This window comes from Vulpes lagopus, chromosome X (genome assembly GCF_018345385.1).
Source record: "Vulpes lagopus strain Blue_001 chromosome X, ASM1834538v1, whole genome shotgun sequence".
In the NCBI taxonomy this organism is placed as follows: domain Eukaryota; kingdom Metazoa; phylum Chordata; class Mammalia; order Carnivora; family Canidae; genus Vulpes; species Vulpes lagopus.
In genome coordinates this window covers 13313609-13338138 of record NC_054848.1, presented here as the reverse complement: position 1 = coordinate 13338138, position 24530 = coordinate 13313609, and the positions used below count along the sequence as shown (strand labels likewise).

The 24530-nt window shown below is 39.3% G+C and overlaps 1 protein-coding gene across 6 annotated transcripts in view; it reads right to left on the bottom strand.

Moving 5' to 3' along the window:
- Positions 1 to 6070: 6070 nt before the first annotated feature.
- REPS2 (RALBP1 associated Eps domain containing 2) overlaps positions 6071 to 24530 on the bottom strand; it is a 227493-nt gene continuing 209033 nt past the window's right edge. For all 6 annotated transcript variants that reach the window (XM_041740770.1, XM_041740772.1, XM_041740771.1 and 3 more), the window contains one exon: positions 6071 to 11586. In XM_041740770.1, the coding sequence (XP_041596704.1) occupies positions 11518 to 11586 (69 nt within the window). In that variant the 3' untranslated portion in view covers positions 6071 to 11517. The remainder of the gene's footprint in view (positions 11587 to 24530) is intronic.

The window sequence follows — 24530 nt, the reverse complement described above, 5'->3', positions numbered from 1 at the left end:
TTAACATTTTTTTAAAAAATTTTCTTCACTTGCATGAACAATACTAGTTTCAAATTTTAGAGAATACTCCACAGAATGATCTTAATCATCTAAGTGGCTTTGGATTTCAGCCATTACCAGGCTCCACAAGAAGAATGTCATCAAAATTGGGGCATCTGGGTGGCTCAGTTAAGTGTCTGCCTTGATTTTGGCTCAGATTGTGATCTCAGGGTCATGAGATTGAGCCCCATGTGGGCTCTGTGATGGGCATGGACCCTTCTTGAGATTCTCTCTCTCCCTCTCCTTCTGCCCCTCCCCTCTCTAAAAAAAAAGAAGAATATCATCAAACCATCTGTGGTCCCTTTTTCACCAGCTCAAGAAAAGGGGAGGGCGGTGTGGTCAAGTTGTTTGCCTGTCTTGAAATCAGGTGTGGGCTGGTGGTCTCTGGGATGATCTCTGAGATGATCCTGAGACAAAGACACTCATCTTCTATTTCCCAATGCTGGACACAATGCCAAGGCCTGACAAAATGTTAAAAGTTTAAGTTTGTCTGTGTCTCTATGTCTTCTACCTCATGGTAGCTTAAAGCTGACTCCTAGAAATGCTGAGAAATTCTAGTCAGAGAGCAGAGTGAAAAGAGGAGCAGCTATGGTCTTCAGAGAGCAGGCTGAAGGCACAGTGGGAGCCAATTTAAAGAAACGTGATTAAATTATGTTTTAAACTATTTTAATTACTGTGTCTATCAGAGAGAGGAAAGTAGTATTTAAAACCTAAAATCACTATAACCAGCCATGCTGCCATCTAAGAGAAAAATCTCCATTATTAAGTAATAAATGTCTACACTGTTTCTTCCCCTTACAGAAGCTGGCAAGAAAAGAACGAGAAAAATATAGAAATGGTAAAGCTTCTATCATTCTTCTATGCTGTGAAAGGTGAGGTTGCAAACTGGCAATGCGTAGGCCCAAGCTGGCTCACAGACATGTTTTGTTTGGCCTGCATAATGTTAGCCTGCACAGTGGTTTTTTCCCCCTCGGTGTTTTAAATTGAAAATAGTTGCCAACATATTTTTTAAAAAAAGGCAAGAACCCTTTGACAGATGTATTGCAAGTAAGTTCTACTGTGCCACAGCCTGCCAAAATCCTCTTGGTTGTGAATTTTGATAAACAGAAGTTTAATTTTAATGAAATCCAATTTATCAATCTTTTCCTTTATGGTTAGTTCTTTGTATGCCCTGTTTTTAAAAGACCCTTTATGAAATTCATGAAGATATTACCCTGTGCTTCATTCTAGAAGCCTTATTGTTTTACCTTTCACATTTAGATCTATGGCCCATACTGAATTAATTTTTATACATGGTAGGGATCCAGGTTCACTTTTTTCCACATTGATTTCTAATTGTTCCATCTTTTCCCCCCACTGAACTGTGGTAACATCTTTATTGTAAATCAAGGGATTACATATGTGTGAATGTGTTTCTGGAATCTCTACTCTGTACTATTGATCTGTTCATCTAATATCTGCAACAGTATCATGCTCTTAATTACTGCGGCTTTATACCCAGTGTTGAAATCCAATAACATAAGTCCTCTGACTTACCTAAGTCTGTTCTTCTTCAAGATTATCTTGACTATTCACTGGGATGAACACTTAAAAATTGGTACACGTACGTTATATCTCAATAAAAAAGTAAATAACACCAAACAGCCCTTCTAGGGTGTAAAGGAGAGGAGATATTGAGCTTCTCTCAAGGTTTCAGAAATTTAGCAACACAGGAGCCCATAGGGCAATAATCCACATCTGCCCTCTTGGCCAGGGTATGCAAGCTCCAATTTGTCACAATCCCCATCTATTGTTCCCTACCACTGTGACGGATGGGCTGGTACCACTTCTCATCTTACTCCCAACTCACTTCACTAATTTACACTGCTGCTCGGACCCTGGAGGTATTTAAATTAATGGACTAACTTAGCAGAACCGGTTGCTGTAGCTGTGACCATGTGAAAGGGTGTTCATGGCAATGACAGGGAGAAGGCTACCTAGCTCTGAATAACTGAGGGAAGTGAAGGAAGCCTGGAGGGCTCCTCTAGAGCAGGTTTCATACACGGTCACTATTAACATTTGGGGTCGGATCACTCTCTGGGGGGAGTTATGCTATGCACTGTAGGATGTTCAGCAGCACCCCTGTCTTCTACCCACCAGATGCCCTCCCAAGTTGTGACCACCAAAAATGTTTCTGGATATTGCCAAATAGTCCCCTGGGGGGCAAAGGCAGGACTGCACATGGTTGGGATGAAGTGGCCCAGACCTAGAGTAGAAACAGGGAGGGGAGAAATGAGATCTGTAGTGGGGGGTCTGGGTATTGAAACAGAAATACTAGCAGGACCACCACAGTTCCCACCTGCCACCTTCCCTCTGCCAGCAGAAGCAGAAAGACACATCTGCAAAGAGGGACAGGAATATGCTGCACAGCTCAGAGCCGTGAATGGGTCAGCCGCAGCACACACCACAAGGGGGCATCTCTCACACAGAACACGATGTGAACGTCCCCTGGAGTTGGGAGAAGGGGGGCCCTGGATATAAACTATGTTCTGAAATTCTGCCTCTTTCCCACTCCACCCCATCTCCCATACACAGACACGCAAATGCCTCATGTAAATGATGTTCTGCAGGGAAATAGATGGTCCATCTATCAAACTAATTCCTAGGAAACGTATCAGAGCCAGAAGGGAAGAGGATAAAAACATCAGTTTATCTACCATTACCTCTGCCTCTCACAACCTCCAGAGAGGTGGAGATGCAGTCCCTCACCACACATGGGTTGAGGTTCAAGCCAATTTCATTTGCATTTCAAAGGTCCTACATCACAATTCTCTGTATCTGTATTTAATTTTCTTTGCTTTCCTTTATTTCATTCTCCAAGCATTATCTTTCTTCCTCTTGGCTTTCCTTCAACCTTGTAGCTTTGAGTAAGTCTAATCCAGGGGTGGAGGCCTGTACTCTGTGCCACAGTGATGTACCTAATGCAGGAGTGCTCCACCTCAGGTCCAAGAAACTGGGGGGCATTCTCAGTAAAATGTTAAAAAAAAATAACAAAACTGACTACAAGTCAGTCTTTTATTTTCACCATGTGCCAGTGGTTCTAAAATTGTTTAGACACTGGCCAATGATAAAATGCAACCCCCCCCCCACATTCTGTTGGCCTACATTCAAAACAATTACTGTGGTTACTATTGTTTTAAATATTTATCTATTTATACATATATATTTACTCTGAGTGAAACCCAAATGCAATGAAGAGAAAATCACTTAGACCTGCCAACACCAATGTCTGCACTTCCAAAATACCTATTGGAAAAACAATATGGCAGTACTCTTTGAAGTTGGGAGTTTGCCATAAAGATGCTATACTTGGGAGTATTCCTCCCCAGGCTCAGGGATTTTCGGAATTATTAAATAAATTCATGGAACTTGTGTTCCAAACAAATTGGCATTTCAGCTTTATTTCCAAACTCTTCATTTCTGCACTTTGTTAAGCCTTCTTGCCAAAAAAAAAAGAAAGAAGGAGGGAAAGAAGAAAGGAAGAAAAGAGGAAAAGAAAAGAAAAAGAGAAGAAAGAAAAAGGAATAAAAGAGTCCCGGATCTTTTGGTCATCTCAGTGCCCATTATCTCCCCCAAAATGACCGAACTGATTATGGAAAAAGTTTCACGTCATCTGACAGAGCTCCTGCCTAGCAGGGTTTAGTCCCTTGTGTTCTGGGCTTTGGTCCTGTGTCCAAACACATGCCAGAAGATATGTAACAAATCAAACTAACAGGTTTGGTTCATGTCAGAAACACTAGTTTACAGTCTTCCAGTGAAACATTTCCTTTCTAGGGGGTAGAAAAAAAATTAAGAGAACACAAATCACTCCTTGAATATTAGTGAAGTGACTTCATGCATTTGTGCTTAAATCTTGAAAGAGGCTGTAATTTCAGGATGTTTTATGGCTTCTCATGACATGCCTTCCCACCCAGCCCCCATGCCCGACGCCTGCCACTTCCTCCCCTCCACACTCCACTGGCTTCTCCATCCAAAGGACTATCTTTTGCAGTTACCAGAATACACCATGTTCTTATACTGCCTTGCCTTAACACATGCAGCTTCCTCTGCCTAGAACACCCTTTTTCTTAGTGAGTGCCTATCCCTCTTTTAAGACTATTCTATGAAGTTCTCCTGGATCCCCCACAGTCTGAATTACATGTCCCTCCCCCACATGGTATGTCTCAGAGCAAACTGGCCTTGTGCCGTCTGGTGGACAATGTGCTCACTGCAACTTTTTCCTCCTGAACTGACAGCTAGACCACATTTCACATCTCCATTGCAATTAACTGTTGCCATCTGAGTTCTGGGAAATTAAGTATGCAACGAAGGGTTGTGTAGCACTTCTGCTAAGAGAAACTTCCTATAGTATCATTTTTTTCTCCACATACAGGCTAAAAGGACAAAACTCTCTAGCCTTACAGGAAAATGAAAGCACACATTAAGAGTCTGGGTTCCTGCCTGTCCACAAAGAAAATGGGGCAACTAAGAACATGCAGTCTGCACTATAAGGTGAGAAATACACTTTCACTGGGTCAAGCCACTCTACTCTTGGGAGTTCTCTGTTACAGCAGTCAGCCTACCCTGATACATCTTAGTAAGTGTCCCCCACTGCACTACAATTCCTGTGTAGGAATCTGTGAGCTCTTTGAAGGAAGGGCTTCTGTATTGTAGACCTCACCTCCAGTCCCAACATAGTGCTTGATATACAGCAAGAGCACAGCCAGTATCAGGAGAGGGAACAAACTCATGACTCTCTCCCATAGCACAGGAGAAAGTCTGCCCTGGGAACATTCTGATCCTTTGCTGTGACTGAAATCCAGATGAGTTCATTTGCCTTTCTGCACCATAGTTTCTTTGGCTTTAAAATGTAGTTAGCAAAAAAATAAATAAATAAATAAATAAAAATAAAAATAAAAATAAAAATAAAATAAAATGTAGTTAGCAAGAACAGTAGTTCAGTTTTCATGGGCATCACATCAGTATCACATGGAGGGCTGGTTATCACAAAGGCTGCTGGGCCCACTCCCAGAGTCCCTGATTCAAGTGTTCTCCAATGATGGGTTCCCCAACAATGTTGATACTGCTGGTTTGGAGACCACATTTTGGGAACCACTTGCCTAGATGATCTCAAATTTCTTTTATCTCTAAAGTGGGGGACACAGTGATCCTTACTGGTGTTTTGGAAAGGTCAGGGCCAGGTGATTTGCAGTGTGCAAGCTTATCCGCCAGATCACAGATGATTTTTTCCAGAGTTCGTTTGGTATTCAGAAGTACTAGACAATGGGGGATCCCTGGGTGGCTTAGCAGTTTAGCGCCTGCCTTCATCCCAGGGCCTGATCCTGGAGACCTGGGATGGAGTCCCACATCGGGCACCCTGCAGAGAGCCTGCTTCTCCCTCTGCCTGTGTCTCTGCCTCTCTTTCCTTCTTTCTCTCTCTCATGAATAAATAAATAAAATCTTTATAAAAATAAAAGAAATACTAGAGAAATATCACATGTCTAGCCCACCATATGCATTTATTATACAGAATAAAACCCCCATGTGACATAAGACTGGTTAGACTCCTCAAAATATTCAAATTTTTAAAGTGAGAGCCTGCAACTGGGGTGACAGGTTACTTGGTTGGGCTCTCAAGCCCACTCTTCCTGATCTCTCCCCCTTCATCCCTACTCCAACTAAGGATATGATGGTGGGTACAGTTTTCAACAAAAAGAATACTGACACAATGAAGCAAATTACCTGGACCCACATCAGGCCAAGTTTTCAATTCAGTGGATCTTTAAAATGCACTGAATTAGGCATGATATCCCATGACCAACCAGGGTTTACTGTGTATAGGTGTTTAAGGGCCTAGCTCAGATCACCAGGATGTAAAAATAATTAAATCTCAGACTTTGATTCAATTAATTGGGAAGATCTCCAAATCTTTTCTACAGTTCTTCCATTAAATGAAAAAGACTAAAAATGCAGGCCACAACATATCGACACCAAGAGTCCATAAAAGCCACACTTAGTTATCATACATTTATTTTTAACATAGCACCCCAGTTTCACATCATGTACATTTTCCAAAGTTGGAGATTTTTAACCTACTATGTTCTTCACAGACTTTCCAACAAGTGTGAAAAAGAGGCAGTAAGGTTAGAGTCTACAAGTCACAAACCAAATATAGGTTACCCTATATTTATTTATGTTTAAGATCAATATACATAATGTTCCCAAGGCCTAGCAAGTGAATAAGACTCTGGCTAAGTAAAATATTAATAGAACTTGTTCGCACATTATCATGAAAAGACAGAAGGCATTAAATATATACTTTGCGGTTACTCATTTTACTATTCAATGTACTTGTAGTGAAAAAATATACACTTTTACCCTCAAGGTTAAAATAGACCATCAGCTCATTATCCCTCCTGGCCCACTGTAACAAAGACTAAAATGGCTCTTCCCGCCTCTGGCTTTCTTGAACATCATACTTGCACTGAAGACAAAAGGAGTGGTAGTGCTAAAGAAAAGGGTACACCCAGTTCCCAAGATGGGTACAGCCAAAGTCCTCATACAAATTGCCTTAAAACAAAACAAAAACAACAAAACTAGCTGATCCAATCTCCATATAATGGGGTTCTTGTGTCAACTGCACCATTCTGAGGGCAGAACTCCATAAAGGACCTTTACGATCCAGTCCTGTTGTCCAAAAGACTACTTTAATAGGACGGAACTAGTCCCTGAATTTCCCTAGTGCAGCCCTCTTAAAAGTCCCATGTCCTCTGGTCTCCAGAGCCTTAAGCCCATTTTCTCCAACTTCCTACACCCATGAACTTAGCTTAGAGCAAGAACACACAAAAAAATAAACATTTTCCAGTTGTTAAGAACAGAGCAGGCTTCTATAACTAGAAAAAGCCCTCTCAGTTGAAACCCTGCAATGCCTTTTAGAAAAGCTTCCTTTGTGATCATGTAGGTTAGCAAATGTAGACAATAACTACCTGAGCCTAAAAGCAACTGTGTATCTGGGATCTCTTGCTCACATCAACAGACTGGCTGTTTCAGAGGCACTTGTAAGGTAAACTCCGAATGCCTATTTTTGAGGAGGGGAGCAGCTCTTAGAGTTTGTGCTACTTTTCAAGTCTGGTCCTCCATGTCTGTTCTTATGGTTACTCTTGGGAGGGTCACAGAACTAGGCGCATTTCTCATTGCAAACAAGCAAAGTGGGGTGGCTCACAGAGTAAGACTCACATGCAAATTGCCATCAATGACTGAGCTGTTGGCATTGGTGGGCAGTAGCCTTTTGCTTGTGCCAAAAGAGGATATGCCACCTCAGACTTCCAAAAACCCAAATCCCCACTTCTACTAGGAACTTGAACCACACTGAGTCATGATGGAAAAAAAAGAATGTAAAAAAACACCTATCACTAACGTGTAAATTCAAGAGATCTTTGAAATCAGTTTTAAAAGAGTACACTTGCAACAGAATAAGCCAGTCGGAAAGAGAAACCAAAGTTGCCATGAAAACAAATAGTGTTCTATTTAACTAGAGGAGAAAAAGACCTACCTTTTTCTAACTGATATTACATTTTGTTCATAATGTTCAAACCACAACCTATAAGCCCTACTTGTCAATAATATGAGAAGATCTGGCTGCTGTGATATTTGGAATTCATATATATATATACATGAATATATGTATGTGCGTATGTATATATATATATATACGCACACACTTTCAAAATTACATTCCTTTGGCAATGTCTAGTCACGAGGTCTGATTGTGTTGAACAAATGTTTTTAGCTGTAAGGTGTTATACTATAACTGAGATCTTTCCAACTACTGCTTAGAAGAAGGCATTTGCAAATGCCTGTCTTAATTGCAAGAGAAACATCCATTCCAGATGATTTTGTTATTGATCTTCTGAGTACACATCTATTATTACCACGGTTGTGAGATTATTTAAGAAATAGACAAATTATCATTTATAAAGATACTATAGAATCAAGTCACATATGAAGAAAAGAATGCTTTATGATAGTTCAGACACTGGTAGGAAATCAAAGGAAAACTCATGTTTTTGATTACTCCCTCTAAAATATGCTGAAATCGAACATTTGCAACCCACATAACTAAAGATATATCGAAGAAAACTATAACTTACTACATATTGAGTTCATTTCCATCGCAGTAGTCTATTTTAAAAACAAACTCCCATAAGGAATACAGGAATGGAATCCATTCAAAGCAACAGCTGTCAAAAGTTCTGCCAAGAAACTCAGAGTAATTTATTGCATCATGAAAGGTGAGGTGTTCAGAAGAACAAATAGTTCAATCTTATTCTTCCCTTCAGATTTAATTTTTGCTTCAATCCAAGAGAAATATCTAGATCTAAAACTCACTGAAACATGTTTTCATACTCGAAGACTTACTAAGTAAATAAAATTCAACACAGTGAATAGAAGAAAACCTTCTCATCTATTTTTAGTATTGCTAGAGGCTAGAGGACTTGACTTAGAATCCATAAGATCAGCTGGCATCTCAACTCTGCCACTACTTATCTTTCTATAGATTCTTAGGCTAGAAAATGTAGTTTCTGATGGCCTTGGTTCCCCCACAAGCAAACTGCAGGAGACAGTACAAGTCCTCTCAGCTGTGACATCCTATTCTCCAAGGAGAGTAAAATGGGCATAGCTTCCAGTTGAGATGTCTCCCTTCCCCATCAGGCCCAAAGCACTTCTCTAATATTTATAAAGCAGTTAGATCTTCCCAACTAAAGCAAGTGCAATTATCTGCCTTGATAACACCACGGACCTTCTTTCTAGATATCTACCTTTTGGTTTTGCTTCATGTCTGCTGGACAGGGAGGTGCAAGAGCAGTACACTGCATACAAGAGACACTGAGGTGCCCCATAAATCTGCTATCAATTCCTACTGAGCTTTCATCCTTGGGACTACAGGACCCCTCTGGAGGAAACCACTTAACAACAAGCTTATTAAAGCCCCATGGATGGGGGCAACCTCGACCTTCTGTCTGTTGAATTCTGCCCAATAAGCAGTCTAATTTTGGAGTAGTTTTATAGAAGAGGTATAATGGTGATTTCAATAACCCAGCCTTCCTAGAAATCACATTAAAGGCTCACAGAAATATTAATAGGAGCTATAATCTTAAAAGTGCACATTCTGAGAAAAGAGAGACATAGAAGAAGAACACTAGTCAGGTAATAATAATAGTGTGTATTTGGTTTTTTTAATCCACTTCTAAGCAACTGATACACTTAATGGTCACCATTAAGTGCAGTCACAAAAGCTGGATACAGAAACTGATGTGTGCTTTAATGCAATGCTCATCTTAAAATAGTAGTGAGACTACACAATTCATGAAACTTTAACTGTCCAGTGTGTGTTTGTTCCTTTAGTGAAAACCAGGCCAACTAAACAAAACCCCAACCTCCAATTTGTCTTACTCTGGCTGGCACTGACTTGATGAGGGAAAAATATATCAATATTTTTAAACATATAATAAAAACTAAAATTTCTTAGTTTCATATGCCTCTTCACTGGACATGCAGTGCTATCTCGGGTGACTGTGTATGTACTGGAAGATGAGGAGATGGAGCGCACAAGCTGGTCTTTCCCGGGTAGAATGCAACAAAAACTAAGCATGCTGTGGAATGTCTGCAACAAGGACACTGTTGATAAAATCTGTGGTAGCCCCCAGATCTCAGAACATGGGAGAAGAGGTTATCTCAAAAATCTGCACCACCTATTCATAATCTTAGGAAGGGTTTAAAATGACTCCAAAACCCTCCCAGAGGGACAGAAAAGGCAACCAAATGGAAGGAAAGGGGGAATAGAGAAACAGTTCAAGTTCTAAGATTCTCAAAATCAAATCAATTCAAAATCCTTTAATATGTACAGAATAGAATCAACAATTTGTTTTTCTTTGGGAAAATATCTGCTTGAGTCTTTCCCTTCTGCCATTAAGCTATTGATAAAGCTGGCAAATAAGATAAGGAAGCACTAAATAAATACCTACTTATTCTAAAAGCTGTCAACTCTACTGAAACCAAAGGCTTAGTCCCACACCGCAAACCAATCCTAAATCACTTCAAAAAGGACCCCAGGCACACCCCACCCCTCTACTCTAAGAATGGCTAAATTATCAAAATGCACAAGAGATAGCATTTCTTGTAATCAGTATCTCAAAGTCATGTTAAAGCAGGTGTGCCCTGATCCCTGTGAAAATCAGTCAATTCCCACTTTCAACCTGACCTTCACAGGAGGAGCAGGTGATCAAAATTTCTATAGGATACTGGCTTCTGCAATTTGAGTTCGGGGTTTTACATCACATACACTGGAGTCAGTGGGCTCTGCTGGACTGTATATAAACCAATCACTTCCCAAGGGTACATTTCACAGGGAACAAACAGTTGTATATCCAGAGTGAAGATCAGTTATCTTGCATTATTCCTTCATACTCAATACAATCACAATCCAGGTTAAAATAACAAAGACAAAAATAACTACCAGAGTTGTTGGATTGCTGGTAACAACCATTCCCCTTCTTCTGCAGGGTGAATACCTGGGCTCAAGTAACAAATATTTATCAGTCCAAAGAGTCTCTTCAGCTTTTCACATCTGATGTATAGCTTCCAAACACATGCACTTACAGATATGTTATCCCATGCAGGATAGAAGTAGAGATCTGGCAACTATTTATTTAATTTGATCGGGTGAGGTGGTTAAAGCAGATTGTTCTTGCCCAAAAATTTACATGAAAGGACTGAGTTTTGTGAGCTGATGGCCTAGCTGGGCCAAGTTAAATAGATCATTGACAAAACTTCCACTTTATAGAGGTGCAAAGACCCAATAAATCTCTGCCATTCAACAGAAAACAATAGTTATGTATTATTTATAGCTAGATATAATGTCAAAATGGCACTAGAGAAGCAATTTTTGGCATATGGTGGCGGAGGGCACAGCGCCAGTCTAAATCTGATGCTCTTATTTTAGTTTTTGCTTTTATTATCATCATGCCAAAGACTATCCAGTTGGAATCCCAATTATTCAGGAAACCAACCTACTGTATTTGATATACATACAAAAATAAAACAAGCATCCTGAAAGTACTAGGTTATAAGGTTTTATACAAATCATAAATTCCTTAAATAAATAATGCTCTAATTTGTTTTTATTTGCTAGAAGATTGGTTTTTGGTAAGGAGCAACATCTAACAACTTGAGGAAGTACTTAAGAATGGGAGATAAATTCCACTGATAATTATAATTTCAAGTGTGATAATCAGTTGCATTTTTTCCACCAGAGTAAAATGTACAGGAGAAAAGGAAATATGGATTATATCTGCTGCTCGCAGCTTTTCACACAGTCTTGGACATCTATGACAAGTAGTTGGGTTGAAACATTCAAAGGAAAGATCTTGGCAGAAAGAGTCACCCACTGTTACTTGAGTCTTACAACACAGTGACTGGACGAAGTTGTTCCAATTGGTTTTCCAACGCAATCCGTTCTTGATGAACCTCCTGATTTGTACAAAACAGAGAGAAGAAAACAAAAAAGCAAAGGGGTCATTTCTTGGGTTCATCCTCACTTCATCAAATATTAAAAAGAAACTTATAAGCGGACCTACAAACACTGAAGTGCCACATGACCATAGGACAAGCAGGCTAGAGAGCATCGTATTCACAGCTGGTGACTAGATAGAGGCGGCTTCACAATCTGTCATCTTGCAGCTCCTTTCTGAAGATGAGGATATGAAACTGACACCACCCTGCCTCACTCTCATTGGCAGTTTTAACAGGATCAGTGGCTGGCAGAAGTTGATGCTAAAAATCAAAAGACAGACTGGGAGAAAGCAGAAAAGCAAAAGCAAACTGCTAATACTGAAAGGTGAGCCAGGAGGACTCAATTTCTAGCTGCAATCTCTCATTTCTAGTCCAGCACCACACCCTGGAAGGTCTGGGGGATGAGCAAACGTGCTGGCCACCCCCCGCCAAAATCTCATCTTGGCTCCTGCACAAAATACAGCTTAAGGTGTGACTGCATGGCTAAAGGCAGGGAGAAAGAAAAAGAGGATCAGCCATCTGCTATTTGGCAATTCAAACTTTCAGCCCTAAAACAGAATTACTGGCAGGAGGAGAGGGGGACACATAAAGACATTCGTAAGGAGAGTCAGTCAAGATGGGAAAGAACTCTGTATGAAGGCTCAATTCTGAGATGCCCCAGAAGAATCAACATGCTAACAGTCCAAACAGAACTCAACGAGCGTTTGTTCACCCTCTCCTCCTACCCGTCCACCCAAGAGTCTTTGACTATTTGTCTACTACAGGCCAGATTCTGCTCTAGGTATGATAGCACCAGCAAAGAACAAGACGGATCAGACCAATGCCCTCATATGCTTTATACTCAAATGGCTAGAGAAAGACAATAAAGAACAAGATACTTTCAAAAGGAAAGAAATAAGATGAGGTAATAGAGGAATCTGGAAGACAGGTGGAGCAGGTGGTCAGGGAAGTCTTCTCAGAGGTGATGCTATCTAAGCAGAGACTCAAATGAACTAAGGGGTGAGCCATAGGAAGACATGGGGGAAGGATATTCAGGGAGACAAAATGGCAACTACCAAGGCTCCAAGGGAGGGAATAAGCTTGGTGTGTTTGATAACAAAAAGGCCTATGTGACCAGAGAGGAAACCAGAAAGATGCTAGTAGGAGCTGAAGGCTAAGTGTTAGGCATAGACCTTATGGACAGAGTTAGGAGTGTGAAACACCATTCACAGTACAGGGGGATAGCACCATGGGTTTTGGATCAGGGAACGTATGTGGCTTAACTTAGAATTCAAAATGTTCACTCTGGCTACTGTACAGACAGTGGATTGTAAAGCAGAGCAAAAGTGCAGGCAGGGAGGGCTGCAAGGTGACTTCATGGACCCAAGTGAGAAATGAAAATGGCTCTGATCAGGGTAGCAGCCATAAAGATGGAGAGAACTAGATTATTTCTGGATATATTTTTTACCTAGAACTGACAGGACTTGCTGATAAAGCTGATATAGAAAAGAAGGAAGAAAAAAAAAAAAGAAAAGAAGGAAGATTTGGGATCAAGCAAGTGGGTGGTTAGTAAGCAGTACTGAGAACAAGATTAGATGAGAAGTAGGCATTTCAAAGGAAAGGTTGGAGGGGCAGCCCGGGTGGCTCAGTGGTTTAGTGCCACCTTCCACCCAAGGCATGATTCTGGAGACCCAGAACCGAGTCCCGCATCAGGCTCCCTGCATGGGGCCTGCTTCTCCCTCTGCCTATGTCTTTGCCTCTCTCTGTGTCTCTCATGAATGAATGAATGAATAAATAAATAAATCAAAGGAAAGGTTGGGAATGAAGCATCTGAGGTATGTATTACATATATTAAGAGAAAATGTTGAGTAAGCAGTTGTAATTCTATGTCCAAAGATCAAGAGGTACGAGAAATAGGGTTTTAAACATAAGTTTAGGATCACTAGGTTACGGGTGATCTTCAAAGCCTTGAGACTGTATATCATCTAGCAAAAGTATACAAACAGAGATTGCAGGTAAAAGATGGAACTGAACATACACAGCATACTCATTCTCTGCTAGAATTCCACTAAAACGATAAACAGGTTTTTTAAGTCACAGACACACAAGAACAAGAAAGACAAAAGGGAAGGAGTGTTACCAATAAAATTTATAAGCAGGAAGGTAAACTGATGAATGGTAAATGACTTTACCATTTAATCAAGAAAAATAAATGTGGCCATTCTACCAGTTGTTACGTTGCTGCATGGTGGGGGTCCATCCATAAAGTGACCCAAATACCCCTTTATTCAAGGGTCCTGCATCTGTGAACTGACTTAGTATGGGAATTGATTGAGAGGCTGCGACTGAAGCTCTATTTTAATGATTCTTCAGACTTCTTTTCACTCAAGCCTGAACATGTTCACTCATATTGATCGAGTGCAGAAAACTGAAACATAAGCTAAGCATAGGGACAAACCAAGAACCAACCTTATTTTACATAGAAGAGACCCCGAAAGACTCAGACTGGCAGCGCAAGATACCTACATAACTGAAAGTGGAGAAGGAGAGGAGGATGGCTAGAATGAGTGTTGGTAAAAGTCTGTTTCAGAAGGAATTAGCTCCCCAGCTCCTTCCTGCTACCAGAGCAGAACTCTGAAAATTTATTCCTTGAAAAGGTAAAACATAGGGCCTCTTGGTTAGCATACAGAGACACAGTTGAGGACAGATATTGAACTGAAACTAAGGAGATGAAATGAGTATCCTGGATACTGATACCCACAGCCCTCTCTCTCCCCTGAACTAGATCCTTCCCTTCATGTAGGACTCGCCAAACACACAAATCTCCTCTGGAAATTCCAATCAGATTAAAAAGAAAGCACCAATGATACTGCCTTGGGAGGTTCCCCAACTATACAGCCCAACCAGAATGTTGAAGACTGAAACTCAAAGTTGACAAGCCCTACAACATGCTATGTACTTTCAGTGAGCATTTTCATCCTCCTCCCAAATATAAGCAAAGGACCATCAGATATTGAAGGAAAGCATCTAATAAATACATAACAGTAAAACAGAAAAGTATTTAAGAAGAAGAAAAATACTACTATTAATAGAAGATACTACAACAACACAATGAGACTAGGATACCTTTAAAAAGAAATAATCCAAGAACAAAAAATGAACTCTTGGTTATTAAACAACAGTTTGACAATTTTAAATTAAGTAAATCTCCAGAAGTGGACAAAAAGACAAAAACAAAGAAGAGGAGGACAAAACAGAAGAGAACATATGAAAAAATTAGAGAACTAACAAGCTAAGAGTTCCAATGTCTGAAAAATATCAGCAAGTGAGAACAGAGAAAATGGGCAGGGGAGTGGAGGGAAGAAACATGGAGAAAATACAACAATAATAAAAACCAAGAAAACCCTTAGAACTGAAGAATATGGGTTTCCAAGTTCAAAGAGCTTACCGAGAAGGGAGAACAAGTATATGAAAAGGACCTACACCAAAGCAAAGTCAGAGGGGAGAAAAGCAACATATAGAACACAAAACAAAAACAAGATTTAGGGCAGCCCCAGTGGCCCAGCAGTTTAGCGCTGCCTTCAGCCTGGAGTGTGATCCTGGAGACCCTAGATCGAGTCCCATGTCAGGCTCCCGCTTCTCCCTCTGCCTGTGTCTCTGCCTCTCTCTCTCTGTGTGTGTGTCTGTCATGAATAAATAAATAAAATCTTTAAAAAAAACAAGATTTTTTTAAAAACAAGATTTGTAAAATAAAATGAAGTTTGACATTTTAAAAAATTCTTATTTTTATTATATAGTAAAAGTGACTTTTTTCTTTTAATGTACAATTCTATAAATTTCAACACATGTACATATTTATGTAACTGCCACCACAAAGAGGGTATATTACAGTTCCAACAACCAAAATGTCCCTGGCACTACTCAGTGATTTACAAACTTTCACCTTTGTGCACAACCCCTGGCAACTACCAGACTGTTTCCCAGCACTACGGTTTTGTCTTTTCAAGAATGCCAGATAAAAGGTATCAAACAGTATATAACCTTTTGACCCTCACTCAGCATAATATCTCTGAGTTTCATCCAAGGTGTTGTGTGTATCACTACTTCTACTGTTGAGGGCTATTCATTGTGTGAATGTACCACATGTAACATATTCATCCTTTGAAGTACATCTGGGCTGTTTCTAGGTCTTGGCCATCACATAAAACTGTTATGAACATTCATGTTCAGATTTTTGAGGGAACACAAGTTTTCATTTCCCTGATGGATATCCAGGAGTAGGACTGCTGGGTCACATGATCAGTGTATATATAACTTCCGAAGAAACTGCCAAATGCTTTTTCAGAGTGGGGTAGCATTTTTCATTCCTAGCAGTGCATGAAAGTCCCAGTTACCAGCACTTGGTGGTGTCATTATTTTCTGTCTTGGCAATTCTAATATGTGTGTAGTGGTATACAATCACAGTTTTAATTTGCATTTCTCTATGGCTAATGATGCTAAGTATCTTCTCACATGTTTGTCATCCTTTTATCCTCTTTGGTGAAATATCTGTTCAAGTCCTTTGCCCATTTTTAAGTTGATTTTCTGGAGTTTGGAGAGTTCTTGAGTTTAGAGAGTTCTTTATATAATCTGGATACAAGCCCTTGTCAAATATGCAGGTTGCAAATATTTCCTTCCAGTCTGTAGCTTGTCTCTTAATTCTCCTGGCAGTATTTTAGGCAGAGCAAAGGTTTTTAATTTTGATGAAGTACAATTTTATTTTTCTATTCTAGAATATGCTTTTGGCATCATTTCTAACACTAGGTCACATAGAGATTTTTTTTCCTGTGTTTTCTTCCAAAAGTTTTATACCTTTATGTTTTATGCTTGCATCTATGACCCATTTCAAGTTAATCTTTGTGTAAGGACTGAGGTTTCAATTGAGATCCATTTTTTTTTCCATATATGGAGGACCCATTGTTAGAAAACAATTGTTGAAAAGACTATCCCCTTTCTCAATGAATTGATGTTGCACCTTTGTCAAAGATGGAATGACTATATTCATGTAGTCTACTTTACAACCCTCTATCCTGCTCCCATCGATCTATGAAACAGTCCCTCCCCCAAGGCCACACGGTCTTGATTACTGAAGCCTGATACTAAAGTGATCCCTACAACTTTGTTCTTTTCCAAATTTGTTTTTGCTATTTAAGTTCCTTGGCCCTTACATAAAAATTATCAGACTAGCTGATCTATACCTACAAAACATCTTGCTAGAACTGTGATTGACATTGTAGTGAATCTATAGATCACTTTGGAGAAAAATGACATCACTATTATGTTAAGTCTTCCAATCCACAAAAAGCAGATGTCTCCATTTATTTAGGTCTTGGATTTCTTTTAGCAGCACTTTATAGTTTTCAGTATTCACAACTTATGTTTTAATGAATTTATACCTAAGTATTTCTTTTGAAGGAGGGTGACAAGATATTGTGAATGGCAGGCACTGTTTTTCATATTTCTGTTATCAATTGTTCACTGCTTACATTTAGGAATATGATTGGGTTTTGTGTGTTGATCCTGTATTCTGCAACCTTCACAAACTCAATTAGACAATGAATATTTAAAAACCAATTCAATCTGCATTAGTGTCACAATAATTAGGAATAAATTTAACAAAACACAGGTAATACATGTACACTCAGAACTGCTAAGAGAAATTTCACAAGATACAAATAATTAGAAAGATGTACTCTACGAACAGATTGGCAGACTCATCACTGTTTAGATTTTGATCCTCCTTAAACTGATCTATATACCAAACAAATCCAATCATAATCCTAGCAGGCTATTTTGTAGCAAATGGCACATTGATTCTAAAAATTATGTGAGGGATGCCTGGGTGGCTCAGTGGTTGAGTGCCTGCCTTTGGCCCAGGGCGTGATCCTGGGTGCGGGGATCAAGTCCCACATCAGGCTCCCTGCATGGAGCCTGCTTCTCCCTCTGCCTGTGTCTCTGCCTCTCTGTGTCTTTCATGAATAAATAAATAAAATCTTTCAAAATAAAATTTATATGAAACAGGCTGATCCTTTTTTTAAAAGATTTTTTAATTTATTTATTCATGAGAGACACAGAGGGAGAGAGAGGCAGACACAGGCAGAGGGAGAAACAGGCTCCACGCAAGGAGCCTGATGTGGGACTCGATCCCGGGACTCCAGGATTACTCCCTGGGCTGAAGGCAGGTGCTAAACCGCTGAGCTACCCAGGGATCCCCTTATTCCTAATCTTGAAGGAAACACTGATGCTTTCAGTTTTTCACCATTGAATATGATGTTAGCTATGGGTTTTTCTAGATGGCCTTCATTATGTTGAGGTGTATTACCTATCTCTCTCAAAAAAAAGAATAAGAACCCAAAAATAAAACTACATTTATATGGCCATTAGACTTTTGACAAGGGGACCAAAGTAATTTAAGGAGGAAAAAAATTATTTTCCACAAATGATGTTAGATTAGATATTGATATAGGGAAAAAATAAACCTTCACTCTAATCTCAAAAAACTTAATTTGAGGTAGATCATAGACATTGACGTAGCCACTATGGAAAACACTATGAAAGTTCATCAAAAAATGACAAAACTACCAGGAGTGACATCAGTATCACGGCTGTGTAAGACATCCCTTGTCCATGTTCCCCTGCCAACAACAATATCAAAAAAAACAAAAACAAAAAAACAGGCTTTCATTCATGGGCAAAGTACCTTTGTGGGAACTCTGGGATCCAGCATCATACATATGCCAAAAGACCCAAGAGGAGTCTCACTCAGCCATGTACTGGGTAATAGGCACACAGACCTCAGACCTAGATCTGGACCCTGCACTGGCCTGTGAACCAGCTCTAGCTCTCTTAGCCACCATCTGGGAGTCTATGGAAAACACTGTTTTAGACAATCCCCTATAGATTACAGAGCCTTTGTGGAAGTCTAAATTTCCAGCAGAGAAGTTCTAGCACAATGCTGGAGGGAAAAAAGTCTTTGGGATGCACTAGGGAAGAGAAGAGGGAACTGTTAGATTTTACTTACATCACACTTCTCTACAAGGTAGCACACCTTAGGGCAAAGAGAGATTCTCTTGGCCCATCATGTCTCCCATGGGGGAAATAAGAGTGTGTGAGTACACATCCCGCTTCCCCAGCTGTGTGGGACACTGCCAAAGAGGCTCAGTTTTCTCTTGCCCCATACAGAGTATTGAATTACAAACTGTATGACCGAGAGATAGAAGGTAACTGGGAGTACAGAGGACAAGACCCTCAAAAGGTATTAAAGGAAACACAGATCCTACTAAATGTGTTGCAAGACTCATCAAGAAGCCTACCCATGAACTTCTGGGGATTCTCCAACTGCCCACAGGGTACTTTCCAGCACACCTCTCACCTAACACACACACACACACACACACCCCTCTCCTATGGCCAGATACCTGTTCATATGCCCTCGGCAGCAAACTTTAGCAGGTGGCTAGTGAGCACATGCAGAAAGGTTGTGCAGGCCCAAATCTGTGAGTCATGGAGAGACCACAAAATTGAGCTTTAGCGCCACCTTTGGGAAAACAAAAGACAGGCTTCTAGCACTTGGCCTGGTGTTTTGCAGGATCAGGAGGTGGGATATAGCTAAATAATTCTGCCACAAGAGGGAGCAAGAAATGTCAAGTAGGTACATTGATAAAAGGTCTGAGAAAGCCTCAGAATCCCTAGCAGGACTGATGAAATGTACCTGTCTCCTGAAGGTAGTTAATAAAGATTGGAGGTAGTGACTGCTACTTCAAATATGAAGATAGCAAAGCAAAATTTCAAGGAACATAAAAAATTAAGGAAGTCTGACACCACTAAAATATTGTAGTAATGTCCAATAACCAATCCCAAAGACATGGAAATCTTTGATTTACCTATTAAGGAATTTATTTTTTTTCCTATTAAAGAATTTAAAATAGCTGTTTGAAGAAAACTCACTGAGGTACAAAAGAACACAAAAAGACAGTATCAGGAAAACCACATTACACGAACAAAATGAGAAGTCTAACAAAGAGAAAGAAATCACGAAAAAGAACCAAATAGAAATTCTGGAGCTGAAGAATGAATGAAATGAAAATTACAATAGAAAGCAAAAACATCAAAATGGATCAAACGAAGAAAGAATCTAGGAGACAGAAGTCAGAACTTTAAAATTGTGTAGTCAGAAGAGAACAAAAAAAAAGAATCAAAAAGAGTGAAGAAGGGCTACATCATTTATAGGGTACCATCAAAAGAAATAATTTGTGATTTGTTGGACCTCTAGAAGTTGAAAAGAGACATGGGCAGAAAGCTTATTTAAATAAATAATGGCTGAGAACTTCCCCGAACTGGGGAGAGATATGGGTCAAAGTTCATAAAGCTCATCAAATTCAATTTAAAGAGATTCTCTTCAAGATTCATTTAAATAAAACTCAAAAATCAAAGAGAGACCATCTGAAAAGCAGCAAAAGAAGTCTGTAACTTACAAGTGAACCACCAAAAGACTCAGCAGATTTCTCAGCAAGCACCTTACAGACAGGTCAGGAAAGAGTGGGATAATACATTCAAAGTACTCAAAGAAAAAAAACTGCAAACCAAGAATACTCTATTTGGCAAAGTAATCCTTCAGAAATGAAGGAGGGGCATCCCAAGTGGCTCAGCGGTTTAGTGCCACCTTCAGTCCAGGGTGTGATCCTGGAGTTCTGGGATCGAGTCCCATGTCAGGCTTCCTGCGTGGAGCCTGTTTCTCCCTCTGCCTGTGTCTCTGTCTCTCTCTCTGTCTCTCATGAATAAATAAATAAAATCTTTTAAAAAAAGGAAATGAAGAAGGATTAAACACTTTCCCTGAAAAACAAAAGCTGAGTGAGTTCATCAACATTAGACCAACCTTGCCAAGAAAGGCAAAAAGGAGTTCTTCAAGCTGAAATGAAAGGATAGTAATCAGCAACATGAAAACAAAAAAATATAACATACTGGTAAATCTAAGTATATAGTAAGATTCAGAATACTCTAACACTGTAATATGATGGAGTGTTAACCACTTAACTCTATTAAAAGGTAAAAGGAAAAGAGAATTAAAAATACCTATAGCTATTCGCAAATAATCAATGTGATACATCACGCATTAACAAGTGGAAGGATAGAAATTGTATGATTATCTTAAGAGATGCAAAAAAGACATCCGACAAAGTACAACATCCATTCATGATAAAGACTCTCAACAAAGTGGGTTTAAAGGTAATACACCTCAACATAATGAAGGCCATCTAGAAAAACCCATAGCTAACACCATATTCAATGGTGAAAAACTGAAAGCATCAGTATTTCCTTCAAGATCAGGAATAAGGGGATCCCTGGGTAGCTCAGCGGTTTAGCACCTGCCTTCAGCCCAGGGAGTAATCCTGGAGTCCTGGGATCGAGTCCCACATCAGGCTCCTTGCGTGGAGCCTGCTTCTCCCTCTGCCTGTGTCTCTGCCTCTCTCTCTCTCTCTCTCTGTCTCTCATGAATAAATAAATTTAAAAATCTGTTAAAAAAAGGATCAGGAATAAGATGAGGATGTCTACTCTACTCTCACCACTTTTATTCAACATAGTACAAGAAATCCTAGCTGCAGCAATCAGACAAGAAAAAGAAATAAAAAGCATCTAAACTTGTAAAAATGGGGCAGCCTGGGTGGCTCAGTGGTTTAGCACTGCCTTCAGCCCAAGGTGTGGTCCTGGAGACCCGAGATCAAGTCCCACATCAGGCTCCCTGCATGGAATGGAGCCTGTGTCTCCATCTGCCTCTGTGTGTGTATGTGTCTCTCTCATGAATAAATAAATAAAATCTTTTAAAAAATTAAAAATAACTAAAACGGGATCCCTGGGTGGCGCAGCGGTTTGGCGCCTGCCTTTGGCCCAGGGCGCGATCCTGGAGACCCGGGATTGAATCCCACGTCGGGCTCCCAGTGCATGGAGCCTGCTTCTCCCTCTGCCTGTGTCTCTGCCTCTCTCTCTCTCTCTCTGTGTGACTATCATAAATAAATAAGAATTAAAAAAAAATTTAAAAAAAAAATAAAAATAAAATAAAAAATTAAAAATAAATAAATAAATAAACTCGTAAAAATGAAGTAGAATTGCCACTATTTGCAGATGAGGATATTACACATAGAAGACCCTAAAGACAGCACCAAAAAAATATTAGAATAAATGAATTCAGTGAAGTAACAGAATATAAAATTAATATATAGAAATCTCCTGCATTTCTAAATACTAATAATGAAGTAGCAGAAAGAAAAATTAAGAAAACAATCTCATTGACATCTGCATCAGAAAGAATAAAATACCTAAGAATAAAATTAACCAAGGAGGTGAAAGACCTATAGACTGAAAACTATAAGACTGATAAAAGAAATTAAAGATGACAAAAACAAATGGAAAGATATTCCATGGTCATGGATTGGGGGGAACAAATATTGTTAAAATGTCCATACTACTCAAAGCAATCTACAGATTTGATGCAATCCCTATCAAAATACCAACAGCAAAAAAAAAAAAAAAAAAAAATACCAACAGCATTTTTCACAGAACTAAAAACAAATAATCCTAAATTTTGCATGGAACAAAAGCCCTCGAATAGCCAAAGCAAACTTGAGAAAGAAGAACAAAGCTGGAGGTATCACAACCCCAGATTTCAAGATATACTACAAAACTATAGTAACCAAAACAGTATGGTACTGGCACAAAAACAGAAACAGATCAACAGAACAGAAGAAAGAACCCAGAAATAAACCCACACTTATAGGGTCAATTAATTTATGACAAAGGAGGAGGCAAGAATATCCAATGGGAAAAAGACAGTCTCTTCAATAAATAGTGTTGGGGAAACTGGACAGCTATATGCAAAAGAATGAAATTGGACCACTTTCTTACACTATACACAAAAATAAATTCAAAGTGAATTACAACTAAATGTGAGACCTGAAACCATAAAACTCCTAAAAGAAAACACAGGCAGGGATCCCTGGGTGGCGCAGCGGTTTGGCGCCTGCCTTTGGCCCAGGGCGCGATCCTGGAGACCCAGGATCGAGTCCCACGTCGGGCTCCCGGTGCATGGAGCCTGCTTCTCCCTCTGCCTGTGTCTCTGCCTCTCTCTCTCTCTCTGTGTGTGACTATCATAAATAAATTTAAAAAAAAAATTTAAAAAAAAAAAAAAAAAAAGAAAACACAGGCAGTGATCTCTTGGATATCAACCTTAGCAACATTTATGGATAATGTTGCCTGTCTCCTCAGGCAAAGGAAACAAAAACAAAAATAGACTAATAGAACTATACCAAAACAAAAAGCTTTTGCACAGCAAAGAAAACTATCAACAAAAAGGCAACTGAACAAGATACTTGCAAGTGATTTATCTAATGAAGAATTAATATTCAAAATATATAAAGAACTTATACAACTCAATACCAAAACAAAACAAAACCCAATCCAATTTTAAAAAATGGGTAGAGGACCTAAATAGACATTTTTCCACAGAAGACATTCAAATGACAACCAGACACATAAAAAAGATGTTCAACATCACTAGTTACTGAAGAAAGGTAAGTCAAAATCACAATGTGATATCATCTTACAACCTGTCAAAATGGCTAGAATAAGAAAGATAAGAAATAACAAGTGTTGGTGAAGATATGAAGAGAAAGGAACTCTCATGCACTGTTAGTGGGAATGTAAATTGGTGCAGCCACTGAGGAAAACAGTATGATGGTTCCTCAAAAAATGTAAAAAAAAAAAAATGGGGCACCTGGGTGGCTCAGTTGGTTGAGCATTTATCTGCCTTCAACTCAGGTAATGATCCCAGGGTCCTGGGATCAAGCTCCACATTGGGATTCCTGCTCAGTGGGGAGCCTGCTCCTCCCTCTTCTTGTTCCCACTGCTTATATACTCTCTGTCAAATAGATAAATAACATTTTTTTAAATGTGAAAAATAGAACTACCATACAATCCAGTAATTCCAATATTCAGTATTTATCCAGAGAAAATAAAAAACATTAATTTGAAAAGATATATGCACCCCTATGTTTACTGCAGCATTATTTACAATAGCCAAGATACAGAAGCAACCCAAGTGTCCATCAATAGACAAATGGATTTTTAAAATGTGATACATATGCCCCCCCCACACACACACACTGAATTATTACTCAGCCATAGAAAAAGAATGACATTCTGCCATTTTCAACAACATGGATGGATCTAGAGGGTACAATGCTAAGTGAAATACATCAGACAGAGAATGACAGATACCATATGATTCCACTTATATGTGGAATCCAAAAAATAAAACAAATGAAGAACAAAAAAAATAGACTCTTAAATACATAGAACAAACTAGTGGATGCCAGAGAGGAGGTGAGTGGAAGGATGGGTAAAATAGGTGAAACAGATCAAGAAGTATGAAATTCCATTTATAAAATAAGTCATGGAGATGAAAAGTACAGCATAGGGAATATAGTCAATAATATTATAATAACACTGTATGGTGACTACGCTTGTGGTAGTGAATGCTGAGTAATATACAAAATTGTAGAAGCACTATGTAATACACCTGAAACTAATGTAGCATTGTACGTCAACTATACTTCAATAATAAAAAAAAATAAAAAGCAAATCAGTATCATATGGGGAATCAGAGTGCCAAAGTGCTGTATACTTGGTATTACTACTCCTCTGCTCTCTGCTCTGTCACATGGTAGCTAAAGGACCATGGGCCAGTCACAACAAATTTCAAGGGCCTTGCTATGCCCATCTGTCAGAGAGTTTCCTGGCTCCCTTAAAGCTCTGAAATTCTATGATTTAGAATCGTAAAAATCACTAACATAAAACATTAATAGGCACAACACTAGAGCGACTAGCATCCA